Source organism: Hydra viridissima, unplaced genomic scaffold (assembly GCF_058129835.1).
Source record: "Hydra viridissima isolate aposymbiotic clone 2 unplaced genomic scaffold, HvirCarnegie_v1 scaffold_14, whole genome shotgun sequence".
Lineage (NCBI taxonomy): Eukaryota > Metazoa > Cnidaria > Hydrozoa > Anthoathecata > Hydridae > Hydra > Hydra viridissima.
Genome location: NW_028324313.1, coordinates 7,478,287 through 7,496,596, shown reverse-complemented (window position 1 = coordinate 7,496,596; position 18,310 = coordinate 7,478,287). Strand labels below are relative to the sequence as shown.

Here is an 18,310-nt window from a genome sequence, read left to right as displayed (position 1 = left end):
CGTCACTAGTTTAAATAAGCACGATTAAAACAAGTTTTACTTTTGGTGTGAATGGTGTATTAGTCAAATATTTAAGTCATAAGTGTTTATATTTAGACAATAACAGAGTTGTAAAAAAAGATTAATATTACATGAAAAATATCATTACTTTTAACAATAAGTGATAATTTGATTGGTTCTTAACAAGTTATGGGCGACTTTTAGCAGTTTCTACAAAAATTTTCTGAAATATAACCAACTCGTTGCTTACAACATTTTTAACTTCATAATCTGTTGTTATACATTTTAAGTGTTCTCAGGAACATAAGAAACGAAGCAAATTAAATATTACTATTAAACTCTCGAGAAGCAATTCAACTTTTTTTGGGTTTATTATTCGAATTATATTTTGTCGTTTCTTGTTAATTTATTAAATAGGAAGTAACTGTCATTTAATGAAATACTAAACAAACACTCTACACAGTACTTTTTGTGATAAGTAACCAAGACTTAGCAATAGTTCCTTAGTTCCTTCTGAAACAAAATAGTTTGTTCAGTTGCAAAGAACAATATATCTATTCATGCTGTTTTATATTATTGTTTAATATTGCTTGTAAATATATAAATATTTAAAACAGTTTAAAGTCCTTTAGTTTTACTTATATTATTCATTATCACTTGAATACTTAACCTGCACTTCTTTTCAAAAAAACTTAGCTTCTCATTTATAGTAATTATACAAATAATTGCAAAATTTTAAACCTAATGGTTTCAGAAAGTGTTTTGGTAAAAAAATACATGTTGTAACAAAAAAATACATGTTGTAACAAAAATGACATGTAGCAATATACTCTTTTAACATTTCCGAATCAGCAATGCTGGAAGAGTGAATTTAAGTTCTTACACTCTTATTAGTCTTTTTCCAATAAAAAACAAAAAAAAATAACGAATTGGAAGGTTTTGTTTTTAGTTAAATAATGAGTTATTTTAGAGTTAATTGTATTTTATTTAACTGTAAACCGAACTTTCAGAAAAAATTTCGGAAAATCGTATCGCCAAATAAATAACAACCTTTTTAAAAAGTTTTTTAAATTTAACTTGTTAATACAATTAATCATACAACTGCTCAGTTCAGTAAAAGAATCAGATTATATTTGTCTGGAACTTAAAAACTGAAGAAAATTATAGGCGATTTTTAGCCGTTTCTACCAAATTTTTCATAATTGTAATAAACTTGTTAATTTTAAATTTTTTCAAATTTATAATCATTGAGCATTAGAGAGAAATGATATTATCAAAGTATTATCACATAATTTAACTTTTGAGACAAAATTAATGCTTATATCCCTTACACAACTTTTAATAAAATAAGTGTTCTACATAAAAAAAAAAGTGCTAAAATAATGATTTAAAAACTGATAATTTACAAATGTATAATCATAGAAAATATTTTAATTCTTGGTTATAAAACTGAAAAATTTTTAATTCTTCGTTATAAAACAGATAAATTTAAAAAGCTAACCAGTAAAATCAGGAGAAGTTAAAGAAGATTTAGCATAGAAATGTTAAATCTTCTTTGCTTAAATTCTCCCAAACATTTGCCAAAATCGATATTTTTGCTACATCATCATCATCAATATCTTCAGATTTTATGAGTGTATTCACAGCATCCAATATTTTGTTCTTGCTAGCAATATGGGGATGGGCAGCTTTATTTCCCCCAACATCATCTTTAAACTTTTTCATAAACTCCTCCATCTCATACAAGTCTCCACCTAGTGCTGATATAAATTTTTTAAACAAAGCAACCTTTTTAGACTTTTCTTGTTTCTCAAACTCAGTGGCATCAGGTAATTTGTTAAGAATACGGTCAATCTCACTTAGCCAAAATGTTTTATTTTGTTTTTTTTCCTTTTCAGAGAATATTTTCCAATAAATTTCAGTTAGTACAACATTCATAACTTGTCTAATTAGTAACTTTGCTTGATCTTCTTCTGTAGTTTTTAATTGGTTATTGAGTTTGGCAACTACATCTTCTAATTGATAAATTTTAATATAAGCTTGTTTTTTATCTTCCTCTGCTTTTTGTTTGTATGCAAACAACTCACTTTGTAGGTCTGCCATGGTCTTCTTAAGTTCATCGATTTCACATTCTAAATGTTTATTTGCCTTGCCTAGATTGGTTACAGCATCTAGAAATTTCATAAAAATAATTTTTGTTTCAACAGCACAATCTCTTTTTATTAACGAATCATCTTTTACCCTTTTAGTCATCCCCTCAATTAGAACCTTTAGATCTTCTACAGAAGTCATGGATTTTGCTTTTTCTAACTCATTAATGAAAAAATTTTCTAAACTTTCTTCATGACTTTCAATCTTTTTCAGATTTTCAATGCATGATTGAATATCTTCTGTTTTCATATGAATCACACGTGAAAAATTCATAACTAGATTTAACTGATCATTTGAAAAACTTGGATCTTTGCTTAAATTTTTTGAAGAACTAGAGTGTTTATCAAGAGCTTTTTTAGGTTTCATCTTCTTGCTCTATAAAATAAAAAACAATGACAATCATAAAAAACTTTATTGAACCAAGATTGCTGCTTTTTCAACTCATAATTTATTTTAGGAAAAATAACTTAATATTTAATTTAATAAAAAAAATCTTATGGGTAATTTCATCCTTTACAAATTTACATCAAAATATCACACTAAAGGATAATTTTGTCAAAATGTTTTTGAGGAAAAGAAAAAAATTAAGCAAAAAATGTTTACAATTGAACAAAATAGATGCATGACAAAAAGTAGAAGAACTGGTAATTTAAATTGTCCTTATTTACTTTCTTGCAAGCTATATCTCTTTTGCATATATTTACAATTATTACAAACCTCAGTTCAAAATTTTAGGGCGCTACTGCACTTTCGCACCCCCCTTTTTTTATTGCAGATTATGATAGAAAATTTCATGCTGATTCAGAAAAATATAAAAACATAGAGTTGAAAATCAACGGAAAGTGCTCTAATTCGAAGTCAAAGTTGTAAAAAATCTCACTAAAGATCCCTAATATTCGCCATTTTTTAAAAATCTTTTTTAAAACGCTTTCAGTTTTAACGAAAATTAATTACCGTTACATTGCGCAATAAGCAGACCTGGTTTCAATTAGCCTTAACATTATTATTTTAAAGTATTTTAACGAAAGTGTTATAACGAAATGAAATTAATGGAAGATTTCAAATATAGGTTAAACGTAGAATGTGAGAATGTAGACAAATTGATGAATAATTATTATTATACTGCCCTATCCCTATCCCTATCCCTATCCCTGTTCCTATCCCTATCCCTATCCCTATCCCTATCCCTATCCTTATCCCTAACCCTAACCCTAACCCTAACCCTAACCGCCTATCCAAACCAGCTTTATTGTGAAATATAAATCGTAGTTATAATAAAATAATTGCGCATGCGTGTACAATATTGCGCTCTGAGTAGCTTATGGCTAGGTAAGAGCGCATACCAAGACACTTCGGAAAAACATACTTTAACGACTTTTGTAACGTAAAAACCATGCTATTAATGTATTGCTTCTATAAGCTAAAAGATCATTAACTTATTATTCTCAAAATGGCGAATATAAGGGTTTTTAGTGGGATTTTTTACAACTTTAACTTCGAATTAGAGCACTTTCCGTTGATTTTCAGGTCCATGTTTTTATATTTTTCTGAATCAGCATAAAATTTTCTATCATAATCTGCAATAAAAAAAGGGGGGTGCGAAAGTGCAGTAGCGCCAATTTTAGCTACTTTTTCATAAAATTTATTGAAGTAATGTAAATTAAGACTTACTTTTTGCTCATTCAAATTCATACTGTATTAAAATCTTTGATTGAGTTAGCCAATCATCTATACTTAAGCCAATCATCTATACTTAAGCCAATCATCTGTTGGGTCATATCTTTTTTAATTGCTGATTCCACCTTTCGATTTGGCCAATAAACAAAGCCATTCTTTATCCAATTTGACGGAATTGTATTTTCGTACTCATAAACACCTTCTTTTGAATACTCAAACCAAACTGCTCTGGCCCACACCATAGTTCAAAGATTTTGATCGTAAGTTGGATGTTATTAGCTGATAATAAATTGAAAAAACCTGTAAAACCTTTAGCAAGAAATTTTGAGGAGAGAATTTATTCTAGTATATTCAAAGTGTTTAATTTTCTTAACAGTGCTTATTTTTTAAATAGTTATATTTTTTATCTTAGGAAACATTTTGCGAAGTATAACTAAAAGAAATATGAATATTTTCAAGCATCAAACATACTTACAAATTGTTTAATGTCAGAAAATAAAATTTTTTTGACTAATTTTCAATACAATAAAACAAAATATAGTTTGCACATCATATTTTATTGTGAACTGTTTCAGGTTTACTCTTCAAAAAAAAAACAAAAAAAAAACAAATACTGCACATCATACATTCATTTGCCAAATTTGCTAGCTGATAGAGAACTTTTCCCTGGAACTCTGGAAAATACATTAAATTATTCATATAAGAAAGAGATTATTAAAAAATCTTCTAAAATTTTGGTACACTAACTTTATTTTTTTAAACCTTAAGTTTTTTTTTTGAATCTATTTTAAAATGTATGTTGTAAAATATAGGCTTAAAAAATTTTATGCAATATTTAATCAAAGTCCATATTTCACAGTTATAAGATCCAGAGATAATGGTAAAAGAAAGATTATAGCTTAAGCAACTGCATTGGTCACATCAGACACTTTTAAAGTTTGATAACTTACTCGCTTGATCCATTTCATTGATTTGGGGTGCATTTGACATACAACTGCTGTTTGTTTGAAAGTTTCAGTTTACTTTTAGAGGTGGTTATGGAAATACAGATGGTTTAACTACAATATAAAAAAACGATTAGATTACATTAATTATGCAAAAAGTATTTTAAATAAAAATTCATTTTTAAATAACATAAATAATATATAAAAAGCATATACATATATACAAACACCAACTCAAGCTAAAAAAATAAGTATTACTTGGTTGATCCACAATATTGTCTTTTGAAATAGGCGCTCTCTGCCTCAATAATGGAATCCTGGAATTGAATTTTCTAGTTAACAGACAAAGTGATTGTGAAAGTACTGATGCCCTGATTATAATCAAACCCTGATTGTAATCATTCCTTTGTTTTTTCTTATTACAAATTGCTAGTTATCACTCTTCTTACATTTTCCATTAACATTAACATCAACTTCTTCATCACCTGAAAAATAAAATTAGTTATACTATAATTGTAATAAAACTAAACAGGTAAACCAGTGATATTATTTTAAATAAAAAACAAAATGTGAGTCATTATTTTGAAAATGTAGAATTTTTTTACAGTTGACTTTATTAAGAAAGAAATATGCAGTGCTGAGAAACTAGTGATTATAAAAACAAAAAAAAATTAACTTAAGTTTAATGTTATAAAGTTTTCATTCTGATAATTTAATAAAACAATTATGAAAGTATTGCTACACCTTTAAAGTGTAGCTAAGATGACCTTAGCTTTAAAAATAGCTAAGCTAAGGTGACCTTAGCTTTAAAGGTCCTCTTTTAAAAAAATCTTTTTGGAAACTATAGAACTAATTTTTTAATTTTGTTTCATACTTTTGATCTTATAATGTTATGCTATAATATTCATAGGTTATAAAACGAAATTCAAAATAATAAACAAAATGCATAACAATCAAAAAGAAAATTCAAAAGTATAAAAAGTAAACATACCTTAGGTTTATTCTTTTCTAGGTTCTTACAGGTAGATATTTCATTTAAAAATATTTTCTTTTTATTGAAGTCAGAAATAAGGAAACCAAAGAATTTGACAATTATTCAAATGAAAGCATGCAAAAAATTTATAAATGTCATTAGAATATATACTTATCACATTTTTTGGCATTATTATGTTGCGTTAAAAAAGATACTTTATAAAATATTGTTTAATTAAAATGTGTTGTATAAAAACTCCACGTTATCAACACATTTTAAAGAAATTTTTTTTTATTGCAAAAAAAAAAGTAATTGTGAATGTCTTCTAAATGTGTTGTTTTGTGCCTTAAGTCATAAGGCATTTTTAACACATTTCTTTAAAAAAAAAGCAATAATCGCTTTTCGGAATCCGTTTAGAATTGATTCCTAAACGTTCAGATTGATTTAAGTGTCATTTTAACGCAATCTAAATCCATTTTAAATCAGCAAATGCCTGTAGGGGAAATACTTTTGCGTCGGTAAATTTTTTATTGCTATTAATAGCAATAATTATTGCAACACGCATCGATGTTAGAAAATAACTGAAAATTAACATAGAAAAGACGTGCAAATTTTCAACGTTTGTTTTTAATGTTGAACTTACGTTGAAATAACGTTGAAACTTAGATCGTTATTTTTCAACCATATTTCAACCAAATTGCAACATTGAAATAAGGTTACGTGCTTACTGGGTAGGGAAAATACATTTGCGTCGGTAAATTTTTTGTTGCTATTAATAGCAATAATTATTGCAACACGCGTCGATGTTAGAAAATAACTGAAAATTAACGTTGAAAAGCCGTGCAAATTTTCAACGTTTGTTTTTAATGTTGAACTTACGTTGAAATAACGTTGAAACTTAGATCGTTATTTTTCAACCATATTTCAACCAAATCGCAACGTTGAAATAACGTTACGTGCTTGCTGGGATCTTTTAAGTTAACTCCACCAATTTTCGCTATTTGCGATACCTGCTTTCAAAAAAATCTTTAATCAATGCTTAAATAATTATATAAAATAAGGCAATCTTTTATAAAATCCCTTACATTTTTAAACAAATTAAAAAACATTGAAAATTGAAAAAACAAAAAGTAATTATGTATAGAATGACAAATTATAATAAATAAAATAAAATTATATTGTTTAATCAACTTTTCAGTTAATAATATAAATGAATTTACCATGACAATATAAAGAAAAAATTCAAACTAGCAATAGCAACAGGGCAACTTACCCATTTAGAAAAAATGACACTGTCATTTAACGTAGTATCTAGCTCAATAAGTTGTTCTATTGAACTCAATGCACTTATTTGCAGATCTTCCCATATATCTAAAGAAACATTTTGAAGATCCTTCACCATATTTTCAATTTCTAAAAGTTGTTTAAAAATCTTTTTCTGAAATTCTAAAAAAAAAAAATGCAATTTATTAAGCATGTATGTACATTTTTTTTTTAAATACATACAACTCTTTTTCTTTTTTTTATTCTTTATCATATAAAAAACAAAGAAAAGACAAATCCAAAAAGAAACACAATTATTCACAAACATAATTACTCACATTCTTCTTCAGATTCCTCATTGCAGAGTCATGAAATTAAATCCTTCCATGCTTCTTTATCTATTAATAATTATTTAGTAAAATAAATATAAACCATAAATGTAAAAACTAAAATGTAGAATAAGTGTAAACAGATTACTTATCCCAAATTAGAAAGAAAAAAGTTTATTTGATATTGCACTTCACTATTAATATAAAACATTAATAATAGCTTTTTTTAATTCATATTTAACAACTAATATAGCAATGAATACAGTAAAAATAACCAACCATCTTTTACCCAACAAGATGGAACAACTGCCTCTGTTTCAATCTTATTTTCAAAATAAACAACTTAAGCCCAAGATTGTGAAGCCATTATAATAGATTATCTAAATGGATATCTTTATATATATATATATATATATATATATATATATATATATATATATATATATATATATATATATATATATATATATATATATACAGTAGCGTCCAAAAGTAATTGGACAACCACCTTATTGGTTATATTTTTTCATCGAGTTTACATTTTTAAATGAAATTTTGCATAAGCATGTCAAATTATACTACAATTATGAAAAAGAAAACAAAAATCCTAATTTGGGAGTAATTACTCAAATTTTTAATAAAAGAATGGAAATGATTGGCTCAAAAGTAATTGGACAAACTAAACGTCGTTTAAAAAAAGCTCTTTTTTCTCTCAACAAAGGATAAATTTTCAGCATTTTTTATGAAGATTTCTGTTAAATAATATACATAATGTTACATAGTATTATATTCTGTTACATAATGTATATAATCTGTGCATAATCCTAGTACTTCGTTGGAAAACCTTTTTCCACAACTACAGCATTACATCAACGTGGCATTGAATGAACCAAATTAAATAAAACATTAATTTGTATTTCCTCCCAAGTGCCCTTAATCAACTCAAACAAATCATGCTGATTAGATGGTTTCCGATCACTAATTTTTCTCTCAATATGTTCCCAAAGATGTTCGATTGGGTTCAGGTCCGGAGATTGTGACGGCCATTCCAAGATACGAACTCTCTTTTGAGCTAAAAATTCCGTGACAAGCTTGGAGGTGTGTTTTGGATCGTTGTCGAGTTGGAAAGTCCAACCACGCAACATTTTGTCTTTTGCATGTGGCAGCATTATATCTTTGATTATTCCTTTATACATGTTTTGGTCCATAATGCCTTGAAATCGATAGATTGGACCTACTCCATCACGGCCAAAACATGACCAAACCATTATTGAACCACTACCATGCTTTACTGTAGGAACTTGGTACTTAACATCATTTCGAACACCTATTGGACGTCGAACATATTTAATACCATATGGAACAAACATATTAAACTTTGACTCATCACTCGATAGTATTTTCAACCATTGGTTTGCTGTTCAATTTAGATGTTCTTTAGCGAATTTTAACCGTTCTCTACGATTTTTTGCAGAAACAAAAGGTTTTTTAACAGGTTGATGGCCAAAAAGGTTGTTTTGTCTCAAGCGACGCCTTACTGTTGCATAAGAGCAAGAATTTTGATGTGACTGAGTAAATTCTCTATGAATTTCTTTAGCACTCTTGCGCGGATCTGCCTTTGACGATCTTACTACAACATTATCTTGGCGAAAAGTTGTTGATTTTTGGCGTCCTGACTTCGTTGAAACTTGGAAGTGACTCCGTTGTTGAAAAACTTTTAATGTATAAGCAACTGTTGATCGCGGAACGTTCATATCTATTAACATTTGCCGCACAGTCTTACCATTATTAGATGTATGTACAATCAAATTTTTCAGTGCCTTGCTTAAATATTTATTATGTCCCATTGCAAATTATTGATAACTGAATGTTTTTATAAAAATCTGCCTTCAGAAAAAGAAGTTAAAATAGTCTAAATTATATCAACATTATTAGAATTTAGTTTGTCCAATTACTTTTGAGCCAATCATTTCCATTCTTTTAGCAAAGTTTTGAGTAATTACTTTCAAAAGGGAATTTTTGTTTCGTTTTTCATAATTGTAGTATAATTTGACACACTTACGCGAAATTTCATTTAAAAATGTTAACTTAATGAGAAAATATAACAAAAAAGGTGTTTGTCCAATTACTTTTGGACGCTACTGTATATATATATATATATATATATATATATATATATATATATATATATATATATATATATATATATATATATATATATATATATATATATATATATATATATATATATAATTTATGTGTATATATACAAATAGCTGTCATGTTTTGAAAATGTTTGAGGCAGAATTTGAAAAACTTTTCTACCACAGGATGTTTGCCCACTATAATACCTCCTCCGACCAAAAGTCTTTTAATGGTTTATTACTCCAACAACTAATTTAAAAATGTCCAAAGTTTGCTACTGACTGAGCTGAAATTCATTTTGTATAGATATTTATACACATTTATGTGAAATTTTAAAAAAAGCATGAATATATAATATAGACATACAAACACACAATGTGTCTTTAAAGTTTAGTCTGTTAACAGACTAAATTTAGTCTGACTTATTATATTTTATAAGCTTTGATATTACTTTGTACATCTGAACATTATTAAAATAAAGTACTATTTCTAACTAAGAAATAACTTTTTTAAAAAAGTTGAGCATTTTGTTAAAATGGTCAACTTAAAATAAAATAAAAATATAGACAAAAATAACCTGAATAAATAGAATTTACCCTGAGATTTATGTATATTATATACACTTTGATATAAAATCTTAAAGTTTTAAATTAGTCGCAATAAAAATAGGTTATAAAATATAACTTTAAAATATTTTTTATACCATCTGCATGCATTCTATTAAATTTTCCTTGCCTTTCCATTACGGCAAATTATTTTTGTAATGGCTACATCAATGAGACAAAAATTGTCAATGTGCTACTTCCTCAACGTTGCGAAAGCAACGTTTTATTAACGTTGGCAAAAAACACTTTTTCAACGTTTTTTAATTACCACATTTTCAACGTGGGTATACGTAACGTTGAATAAACGTTGTTTTATAAATAACTTAAATACGTTGAAAAAGCAGCTAATGTGTAACGTTGATAAACCTTAAACTTTGGGACGTTTTTACTGTGATTATTTGCGTACTTTTATTCAACGTTGAATAAATTTTTTTAGAAGATAATATACGTTGAAATTTAAACGCTTTTTCAACGTTGAAAATGTAGCGTTTAAAAAGCGGTTTATTTTTAACGTTGATTATGCATAAATTTTGAAACGTTTTCAAAGTGGCTTTTTGCGTAAAGTAATTCCACGTTGAATAAACGTTTTATTTTGAGAAGCTAAATTACGTTACAATTTCAACGCGTATTCAACGTTTCAATTTACCGCGATTTAGTATACAAAAACGGACATTGATTCAACGTTGAAAACACGTTGTTTTTGTCACTGTAACGCTTTTTCTACGCTGCGACCGGTTTTCAACGTTGATTCAACGCTGACATGTTTGCTGGGGGGTTGATTCAACGCTGACATGTTTGCTGGGAATCTTGCTGAAAAGTGTAGCGGTAATTACCAAAAATTAGCTCGCAGTCAGGCAGTAAACATTGCTGAGGAATAGTATTTTGGTAATATTGAGCATAAAATTTGGTGCCTGGTTCAACGAAATGAATTATTCCTTTATGGTGTTTAGTGACACCGAGACTGACCATAACACTTTTTGAGAAATGACTCCGTGGATTGCAAAGATTTTCACTAGGCACATCCCATCCCAGCAGGCACAATACGTAAAAAAGACGATTTATTTCTATCTTAAACATGTCTTGTCTAGCGCAGATGCGTAAAAAACATATTTTAAACGTCTTTCTAAGTCGGTATATTATGTCATCTTTACTAGAGTGCGCCAAGTTCCCGTATTTACGGGAACTACGGGAGCGGGATCCTGTTCCTGCTTTTGGTATTTAAAATACGGGAACGGGATCCTGTTCCCGTAATAAATAAAATACGGGAACAGGAAATTCCCGTTCCTGTTCCCGTACGTCATTCGATGTTACGGGGTTTTCCCGTAATTATTATATTATAATATATAATATATATATATTTATATATTATGATATAATATATATATATTATATATATATAATATATATATATATAATATATATATTTATATATTATATATATACATATTTATATATTTATATATTATAATATATATATTTATATATTATAATATAATATAAGAAATACGGGAAAAGCCGTATTTTTACAAGTTTCCCGCATTTTACCAAGTTTCCCGCTTTTTTACGGGATTCCCGCTATTTTATGATTTTTTTAAGTAGTTTACTGTCTTCGTTTCTTTGCTAACTTTCTTCTTTTCTTTGCTAACTTTCTTCTTTTCCTTACTAACTTTCTTCTTTTCTTTACTAACTTTCTTCTTTTCTTTACTAACTTAGTAAAGAAAAGAAGAAGTTAGTAAAGAAAAGAAGAAAGTTAGTAAAGAAACGAAGAAAGTTAGTAAAGAAAAGAAGAAAGTTAGTAAAGAAAAGAAGAAAGTTAGTAAAGAAACGAAGAAAGTTAGTAAAGAAAAGAAGAAAGTTAGTAAAGAAAAGAAGAAAGTTAGTAAAGAAAAGAAGAAATTAGTAAAGAAAAGAAGAAAGTTAGTAAAGAAACGAAGAAAGTTAGTAAAGAAAAGAAGAAGTTAGTAAAGAAAAGAAGAAAGTTAGTAAAGAAAAGAAGAAATTAGTAAAGAAACGAAGAAATTAGTAAAGAAAAGAAGAAAGTTAGTAAAGAAAAGACGAAAGTTAGTAAAGAAAAGAAGAAAGTTAGTAAAGAAAAGAAGAAAGTTAGTAAAGAAAAGAAGAAAGTTAGTAAAGAAAAGACGAAAGTTAGTAAAGAAAAGAAGAAGTTAGTAAAGAAAAGAAGAAAGTTAGTAAAGAAAAGAAGAAATTATTCTTTTCTTTACTAATTTCTTCGTTTCTTTACTAATTTCTTCTTTTCTTTACTAAATTTCTTCTTTTCTTTACTAACTTCTTCTTTTCTTTACTAACTTTCGTCTTTTCTTTACTAACTTTCTTCTTTTCTTTACTAACTTTCTTCTTTTCTTTACTAACTTTCTTCTTTTCTTTACTAACTTTCTTCGTTTCTTTACTAACTTTCTTCTTTTCTTTACTAACTTTCTTCTTTTCTTTACTAACTTTCTTCGTTTCTTTACTAACTTTCGTCTTTTCTTTACTAACTTTCGTCTTTTCTTTACTAACTTTCTTCTTTTCTTTACTAACTTTCTTCTTTTCTTTACTAACTTTCTTCTTTTCTTTACTAACTTTCTTCTTTTCTTTACTAACTTTCGTCTTTTCTTTACTAACTTTCTTCTTTTCTTTACTAATTTCTTCGTTTCTTTACTAATTTCTTCTTTTCTTTACTAACTTTCTTCTTTTCTTTACTAACTTCTTCTTTTCTTTACTAACTTTCTTCGTTTCTTTACTAACTTTCTTCTTTTCTTTACTAATTTCTTCTTTTCTTTACTAACTTTCTTCTTTTCTTTACTAACTTTCTTCTTTTCTTTACTAACTTTCTTCGTTTCTTTACTAACTTTCTTCTTTTCTTTACTAACTTTCTTCTTTTCTTTACTAACTTTCTTCGTTTCTTTACTAACTTTCTTCTTTTCTTTACTAATTTCTTCTTTTCTTTACTAATTTCTTCTTTTCTTTACTAACTTTCTTCTTTTCTTTACTAACTTCTTCTTTTCTTTACTAACTTTCGTCTTTTCTTTACTAACTTTCTTCTTTTCTTTACTAACTTTCTTCGTTTCTTTACTAACTTTCGTCTTTTCTTTACTAACTTTCGTCTTTTCTTTACTAACTTTCTTCTTTTCTTTACTAACTTTCTTCTTTTCTTTACTAACTTTCTTCTTTTCTTTACTAACTTTCTTCTTTTCTTTACTAACTTTCGTCTTTTCTTTACTAACTTTCTTCTTTTCTTTACTAATTTCTTCGTTTCTTTACTAATTTCTTCTTTTCTTTACTAACTTTCTTCTTTTCTTTACTAACTTCTTCTTTTCTTTACTAACTTTCTTCGTTTCTTTACTAACTTTCTTCTTTTCTTTACTAATTTCTTCTTTTCTTTACTAACTTTCTTCTTTTCTTTACTAACTTTCTTCTTTTCTTTACTAACTTTCTTCGTTTCTTTACTAACTTTCTTCTTTTCTTTACTAACTTTCTTCTTTTCTTTACTAACTTTCTTCGTTTCTTTACTAACTTTCTTCTTTTCTTTACTAATTTCTTCTTTTCTTTACTAACTTTCTTCTTTTCTTTACTAACTTTTTTCTTTTCTTTACTAACTTTCTTCTTTTCTTTACTAACTTTCGTCTTTTCTTTACTAACTTTCTTCTTTTCTTTATTAACTTTTTTCTTTTCTTTACTAATTTCTTCTTTTCTTTGCTAACTTGCGTCTTTTCTTTACTAACTTTCTTCATATCTTTGGTATCTTTCTTGTTAATTACCTTATTTTCCTTTGAATATAAGTTATTAGTTAGAATTAACCTTTTTTCCTTTTTTTTTTTTTTAGGTACATAGCTTTTATTAAAACTCCCCTGTGTGTCTTCTATGTTGTAAAAATCTTCTATGTTGTAAAAATCTTCTATGTTGTTAAGTTAATAAATTTAAAAAATAAAAAAAAAAAAATAAAAAAGAATCCAAAAAAAAACAAACACCTAAACCAAAATAAACCACAAAAAAAAAAAACAAATTATATAACCAGGAAAAAAAAAGAAAAAAAAAAAGCAGGAAAAAAAACCAGGAAATATTAGATGTTCCAGGTGAAAAACGGGAACAGGAACGGGATTTTCCCGTTCCCGCTTTTTAAAATACGGGAACGGGAATTCCCGTTTTTTTCCAAGTCCGGGAAATGAATCCCGTTCCCGGAAATTCCCGCTTTCGTTTCCCGGAAAACAGGAATTGTCACAGCCTAATCTTTACATTACGTATAAAATACTTTTTATTCGTAGCTGAGCTAGACAAGACGTTTTTTACAAGGAGATTTAATACAAAGGAGACGGCATAACGTGACTTTCTTGAAGCCAGTTTTGAAATTTGGCCGCCATCTTGGTTAACCCAAAAGAATTTTGCGGAACTTAGGATTTTATTTAAAACTTTGTTAAACCAAATCAAAACATTGCAATGATTGCAATCAAATGATTGAATAATTGGTCAGTTTATGCTTGGTAACTTATACTATTATGTAAAGAATTATTTGCTAACTGAAAGTCTTCTTCAGTTCATTTCAATAACATTCGGAATACTGAAAAAGACATTCAGATAGCTGTATTTCAACATGCTACCAACAGAGACTGTATTTCAGATACACAAAAGATTCTTGTGAAAAGAAAACCATATGTTTGTGAGTTGAAACAAGTATGTATTTACATGTGTATAAGATAATAAGCTATAACTTAAGTGTATGTATATAAATGCATATATATACATGACACTATCATAACATATACAAACATATATATATATATATATATATATATATATATATATATATATATATATATATATATATATATTAGGGTGTTTCAAAAAAAAGTCATGTCTGAAAAAAAAAAAGAGCCCTAGCTTATCATCTGCCCAGACCATGATTTAGTACTAAGGATTTTTTTTTTTTTTATTTTTGAAAATCCTAAGAGCCCCTCCAGGGGGTAAAAGGGGCAATTTTTAGAGCGTTTTGTACCATTTTTAAAAGAGTTTGGAGGAAGTCTTAACATTAAAATTTTCAAATATTTTTTTCATATTTCTGTTTGTAAAGACCTAGTTAATCTAAATAAAACGGGCTCTATTCTCAAAAAAATAAAATAAAATTCTAAAAACTGTTTTAAAAAACCCAAAAATCCATAAATATATAACAAAAACAAATATTTTTACGGTGTACTTATTTATATATTTTTTTAAATAAAATTTTAAATCTTTTCAGTAAATAATGTTTTATTTAAATATATGTTATATAAAACTTTGTTTTTAGATTAAAAATAAAAAAATTGTTAAAATGCCACCGAAAAAAAAAGTTAGAAGTAATAGATTGGTTGAAATATTTTTAGTTAAAAAATATATCATAAAACTTCCAGCAAATAAATTTGCAACTGTTAATAGGTAATTCAATATTATCTCTTTCTACGAAAATTAAGATGTGAAGCAAAACTTAAGTGCTTAGTAGGTTGTACTAACAAAAGTTCCTCTTTCATACCTAACTGCCCAGTTGATCAGTTTGACTGCTGCATATTATCTAAACTAATGGGTCCTTGGATACGTGGTGGATTTAAGGTGCTTACAATACAAAAGCTAAGGTAAGTTTTATCATTGAACTCTAAATCAGTTTAATCCATAAACCATTATACAAGCAAATATTATTTTTTAAAGGAATAAAGTTGAGAAACTGTTAAAAGAGTGGATGAAATTAAAAGATAAAAGAAAAAGAACAAATCTTGCTGAAGTAAAAAAAAGACATTTATTTGAAGAACAAATGAATAAAGTATTTTGGATTGGAAAACATCCTCATGTTATGTTTGAGGAAATATTAAAAGATAAAACGAGAAAAGTGAAAGACAAGGAAGAAGATATTGCTTTCTTAAAAGACCAGCTTTGGGAAAGGAAAGGAAGTCTTGGAGGAAAAGATAAAAGATATGAGTATTCTGTAGGAAGAAAGAAAAGAAGCAAATCAAATTTAGAAAAAGAGCTATGTGTAGAGTTAGATAAAAATGGTTTAGATTATCTAAGTTCTTCTAGTTACACTAACGACGATTTAGGCCAGGAAACAGATATCGACTTTGATTTTAATGAGATTCCTAATACTCAAAATTCTGTTCTTCTTCCTAAAAATATACTTCAGTCTACTGCTCATACAGCAGTGGGAGAGGGTATAACACCCCACCAACATACAGCTTTGATTAGTAGTGTTATTGTCATGGCTGGTGGTTCTGTAGCAAACTTTAAGTGCTCTAAATCAACATCTTATAGAGCTGCAGAGAACATAGTATCTGCCGGAGCAACAGAAATAAGGGAATATATAAAAAACAGTGTAGTATCATCAGATTCACTAATGACCATACACTTTGATGGAAAAATAGTAAATGAATTGACGGAAGGAAAGCAATTAAAAAAAGATAGAATTGCAGTTTTGGTAAGGATTGATGGGAAAACAGAACTACTTGGCATTCCTCCAATAGAGTCTAGTTCAGGGGTTAATCAAAAGCAAGCTATTTTTGAATTAATGGAGTTTTTTGGATTAGGAGATAAAGTTAAATGTCTCTGCTTTGACACAACTTCAGCAAATACAGGAAGATGGCAAGGTACTTGCATGAGATTAGTTCAACAGATTCAACGCCCATTGTTGCTGATTGCATGTAGACATCATGTAATTGAGCGACACATAACTCATTTCTGGAAGATTTACCCTAGCAGCGAAACTTCTGGTCCAGAAAACAAACTATTTGAATTTCTAAAAAAAAATTGGAACTGTGTAGATACTGAAAATAAGGAGCTGAAAAGACTAATAATACCACCTGGAACATGGATATATAATCAAAAATTAGCTGCTATTCAGTTTTTTACTAATGTGATCAATTCAAAGATCTTTAAAAAGGTGCTATTATAATTTTGATTTTGTTTATGTCTATTTATTCTAAATATTTAAAAGAAACGATTGTAACAAATTAAAAATATATTAAAAATTTATTAGGATGGAAATGTTAGAAAAGAATACCATGAGCTAGCTGAACTTGCTTTAATGGTTCTATCGTCAAATAGGTTTAAATTCCATTTACCGGGACCAGTTCACCATTCAAGATTCATGGGAAAAGGTTTATACTATTTAAAATTGTATCTTTTAATGAATGAAATTCCAAACCTGACTAACAAAGAAAAAGAAGAAATAACTGGTATGGTTTTATTCATATCTCTTTTCTATACAGAGTGGTTTTTAAAAGCAGAGTTAAGTTCTTTAGCACCAGCACAGGTATATGGTCTTTTAATAATTTATTGAGAGGTTAGAAAGCTTGCTATTGATTAAAATGATTCAAAATGTTTATTAATACTGTTTATTAGGATATGAAAGCTTACTGGCAAATGAAAAGATATGAGGAATGGAATCTACTTGGCTCCCAAGCTGTTACAAGCTCTATTCTTAGACATACTTGGTATTTGGATCCCACTTTGGTAGTTTTTGCTCTAGCAGATGAAGAATGTAGGGAACGTGGTGATATGGCCAAGAAACTGTATAGTTTACCAAGATGTCCAAATGAAAATTTCCCTTTGGAGCGCCAAATAATGGACCAAGCTATATTAAAAAGCCTTAACTTCAGTAAAGATGAGCCTCCTAGTTTAGCTCCATTAATAACAGACAAGTCGTGGCTAGTTTTTGATATGCTTAGACATGGAAAAGCAGAAACTCAATGGATGAAAACACCACCAGAATTTTGGAAATTCAATGATTTTTATCTAGAATTTAGAGCAACAGTAATTGGACTTGATGTTGTTAATGACTGCTCTGAAAGGGCGGTAAAATTAGTTCAAGACCTAATAAACAGAGCATATTCTGAGGAGAAAAGGCAGGACACCCTTCTCTTCACAAATGATTACAAGAAAAACAGAAAAAGCAGAAAAAAAAATCGATTATGAAAATGCTGCTAGCAGAAAAAAAATCTAGTTTTTTATTTTACATTTTTTTGTTTAACAAATTTTTAATCTGTTTTTAATTTGAAAAATTACTTTGTTTTTAATAGATAGCTGTAATAAAGATGATCATAAATTAACTAAGATTACTGTATTTCAATTTAAAACAAATTTTACATTGGATTTGAAGTTTTTTGTAGTTTCATAAATTTTTATTTTTTTTTTAGTTTTCGGAAAAAACCATTTGGTTTTGAATATTTCATTACAAAAAATATTTAATCATTTCCTTATTATTCATTC

At 27.6% G+C, this 18,310-nt stretch overlaps 2 protein-coding genes across 14 annotated transcripts; one reads left to right on the top strand and one right to left on the bottom strand.

Moving 5' to 3' along the window:
* Window positions 1-1,318: 1,318 nt before the first annotated feature.
* LOC149879110 (uncharacterized) lies at window positions 1,319-7,741 on the bottom strand. Of its 11 annotated transcripts, none has more exons than XM_090071980.1 (9): window positions 7,617-7,741; window positions 7,347-7,406; window positions 7,019-7,116; window positions 5,764-6,755; window positions 5,031-5,257; window positions 4,779-4,886; window positions 4,455-4,502; window positions 3,823-4,107; window positions 1,319-2,526 (listed from the first exon to the last, which is right to left on the bottom strand). In XM_090071980.1, the coding sequence occupies exons 8-9, from the start codon at window positions 3,841-3,843 to the stop codon at window positions 1,531-1,533; spliced, it is 1,017 nt and encodes a 338-aa protein (XP_089928106.1). In that variant the 5' UTR covers window positions 3,844-4,107; window positions 4,455-4,502; window positions 4,779-4,886; window positions 5,031-5,257; window positions 5,764-6,755; window positions 7,019-7,116; window positions 7,347-7,406; window positions 7,617-7,741; the 3' UTR covers window positions 1,319-1,530. The 11 variants fall into 11 exon arrangements, 10 of the variants coding, with proteins under 10 accessions (XP_089928106.1, XP_089928108.1, XP_089928109.1 ...); XM_090071982.1 differs by having other exon boundaries at window positions 6,389-6,755; XM_090071983.1 differs by having other exon boundaries at window positions 6,625-6,755.
* A 7,526-nt stretch (window positions 7,742-15,267) lies between these two features.
* LOC149879109 (uncharacterized) lies at window positions 15,268-18,223 on the top strand. 3 transcript variants are annotated; one of them, XM_090071883.1, is made up of 5 exons: window positions 15,268-15,687; window positions 15,761-16,982; window positions 17,079-17,199; window positions 17,311-17,354; window positions 17,444-18,223. In XM_090071883.1, exons 1-5 carry the CDS (start codon window positions 15,635-15,637, stop codon window positions 18,014-18,016), a joined length of 2,013 nt encoding a protein of 670 aa, XP_089928009.1. In that variant the 5' UTR covers window positions 15,268-15,634; the 3' UTR covers window positions 18,017-18,223. The 3 variants fall into 3 exon arrangements, with proteins under 3 accessions (XP_089928009.1, XP_089928010.1, XP_089928011.1); XM_090071885.1 differs by lacking the exon at window positions 17,311-17,354 and having other exon boundaries at window positions 15,353-15,687; window positions 17,444-18,006; XM_090071884.1 differs by lacking the exons at window positions 17,311-17,354; window positions 17,444-18,223 and having other exon boundaries at window positions 15,281-15,687; window positions 17,147-17,271.
* The last annotated feature ends 87 nt before the right edge of the window (window positions 18,224-18,310 follow it).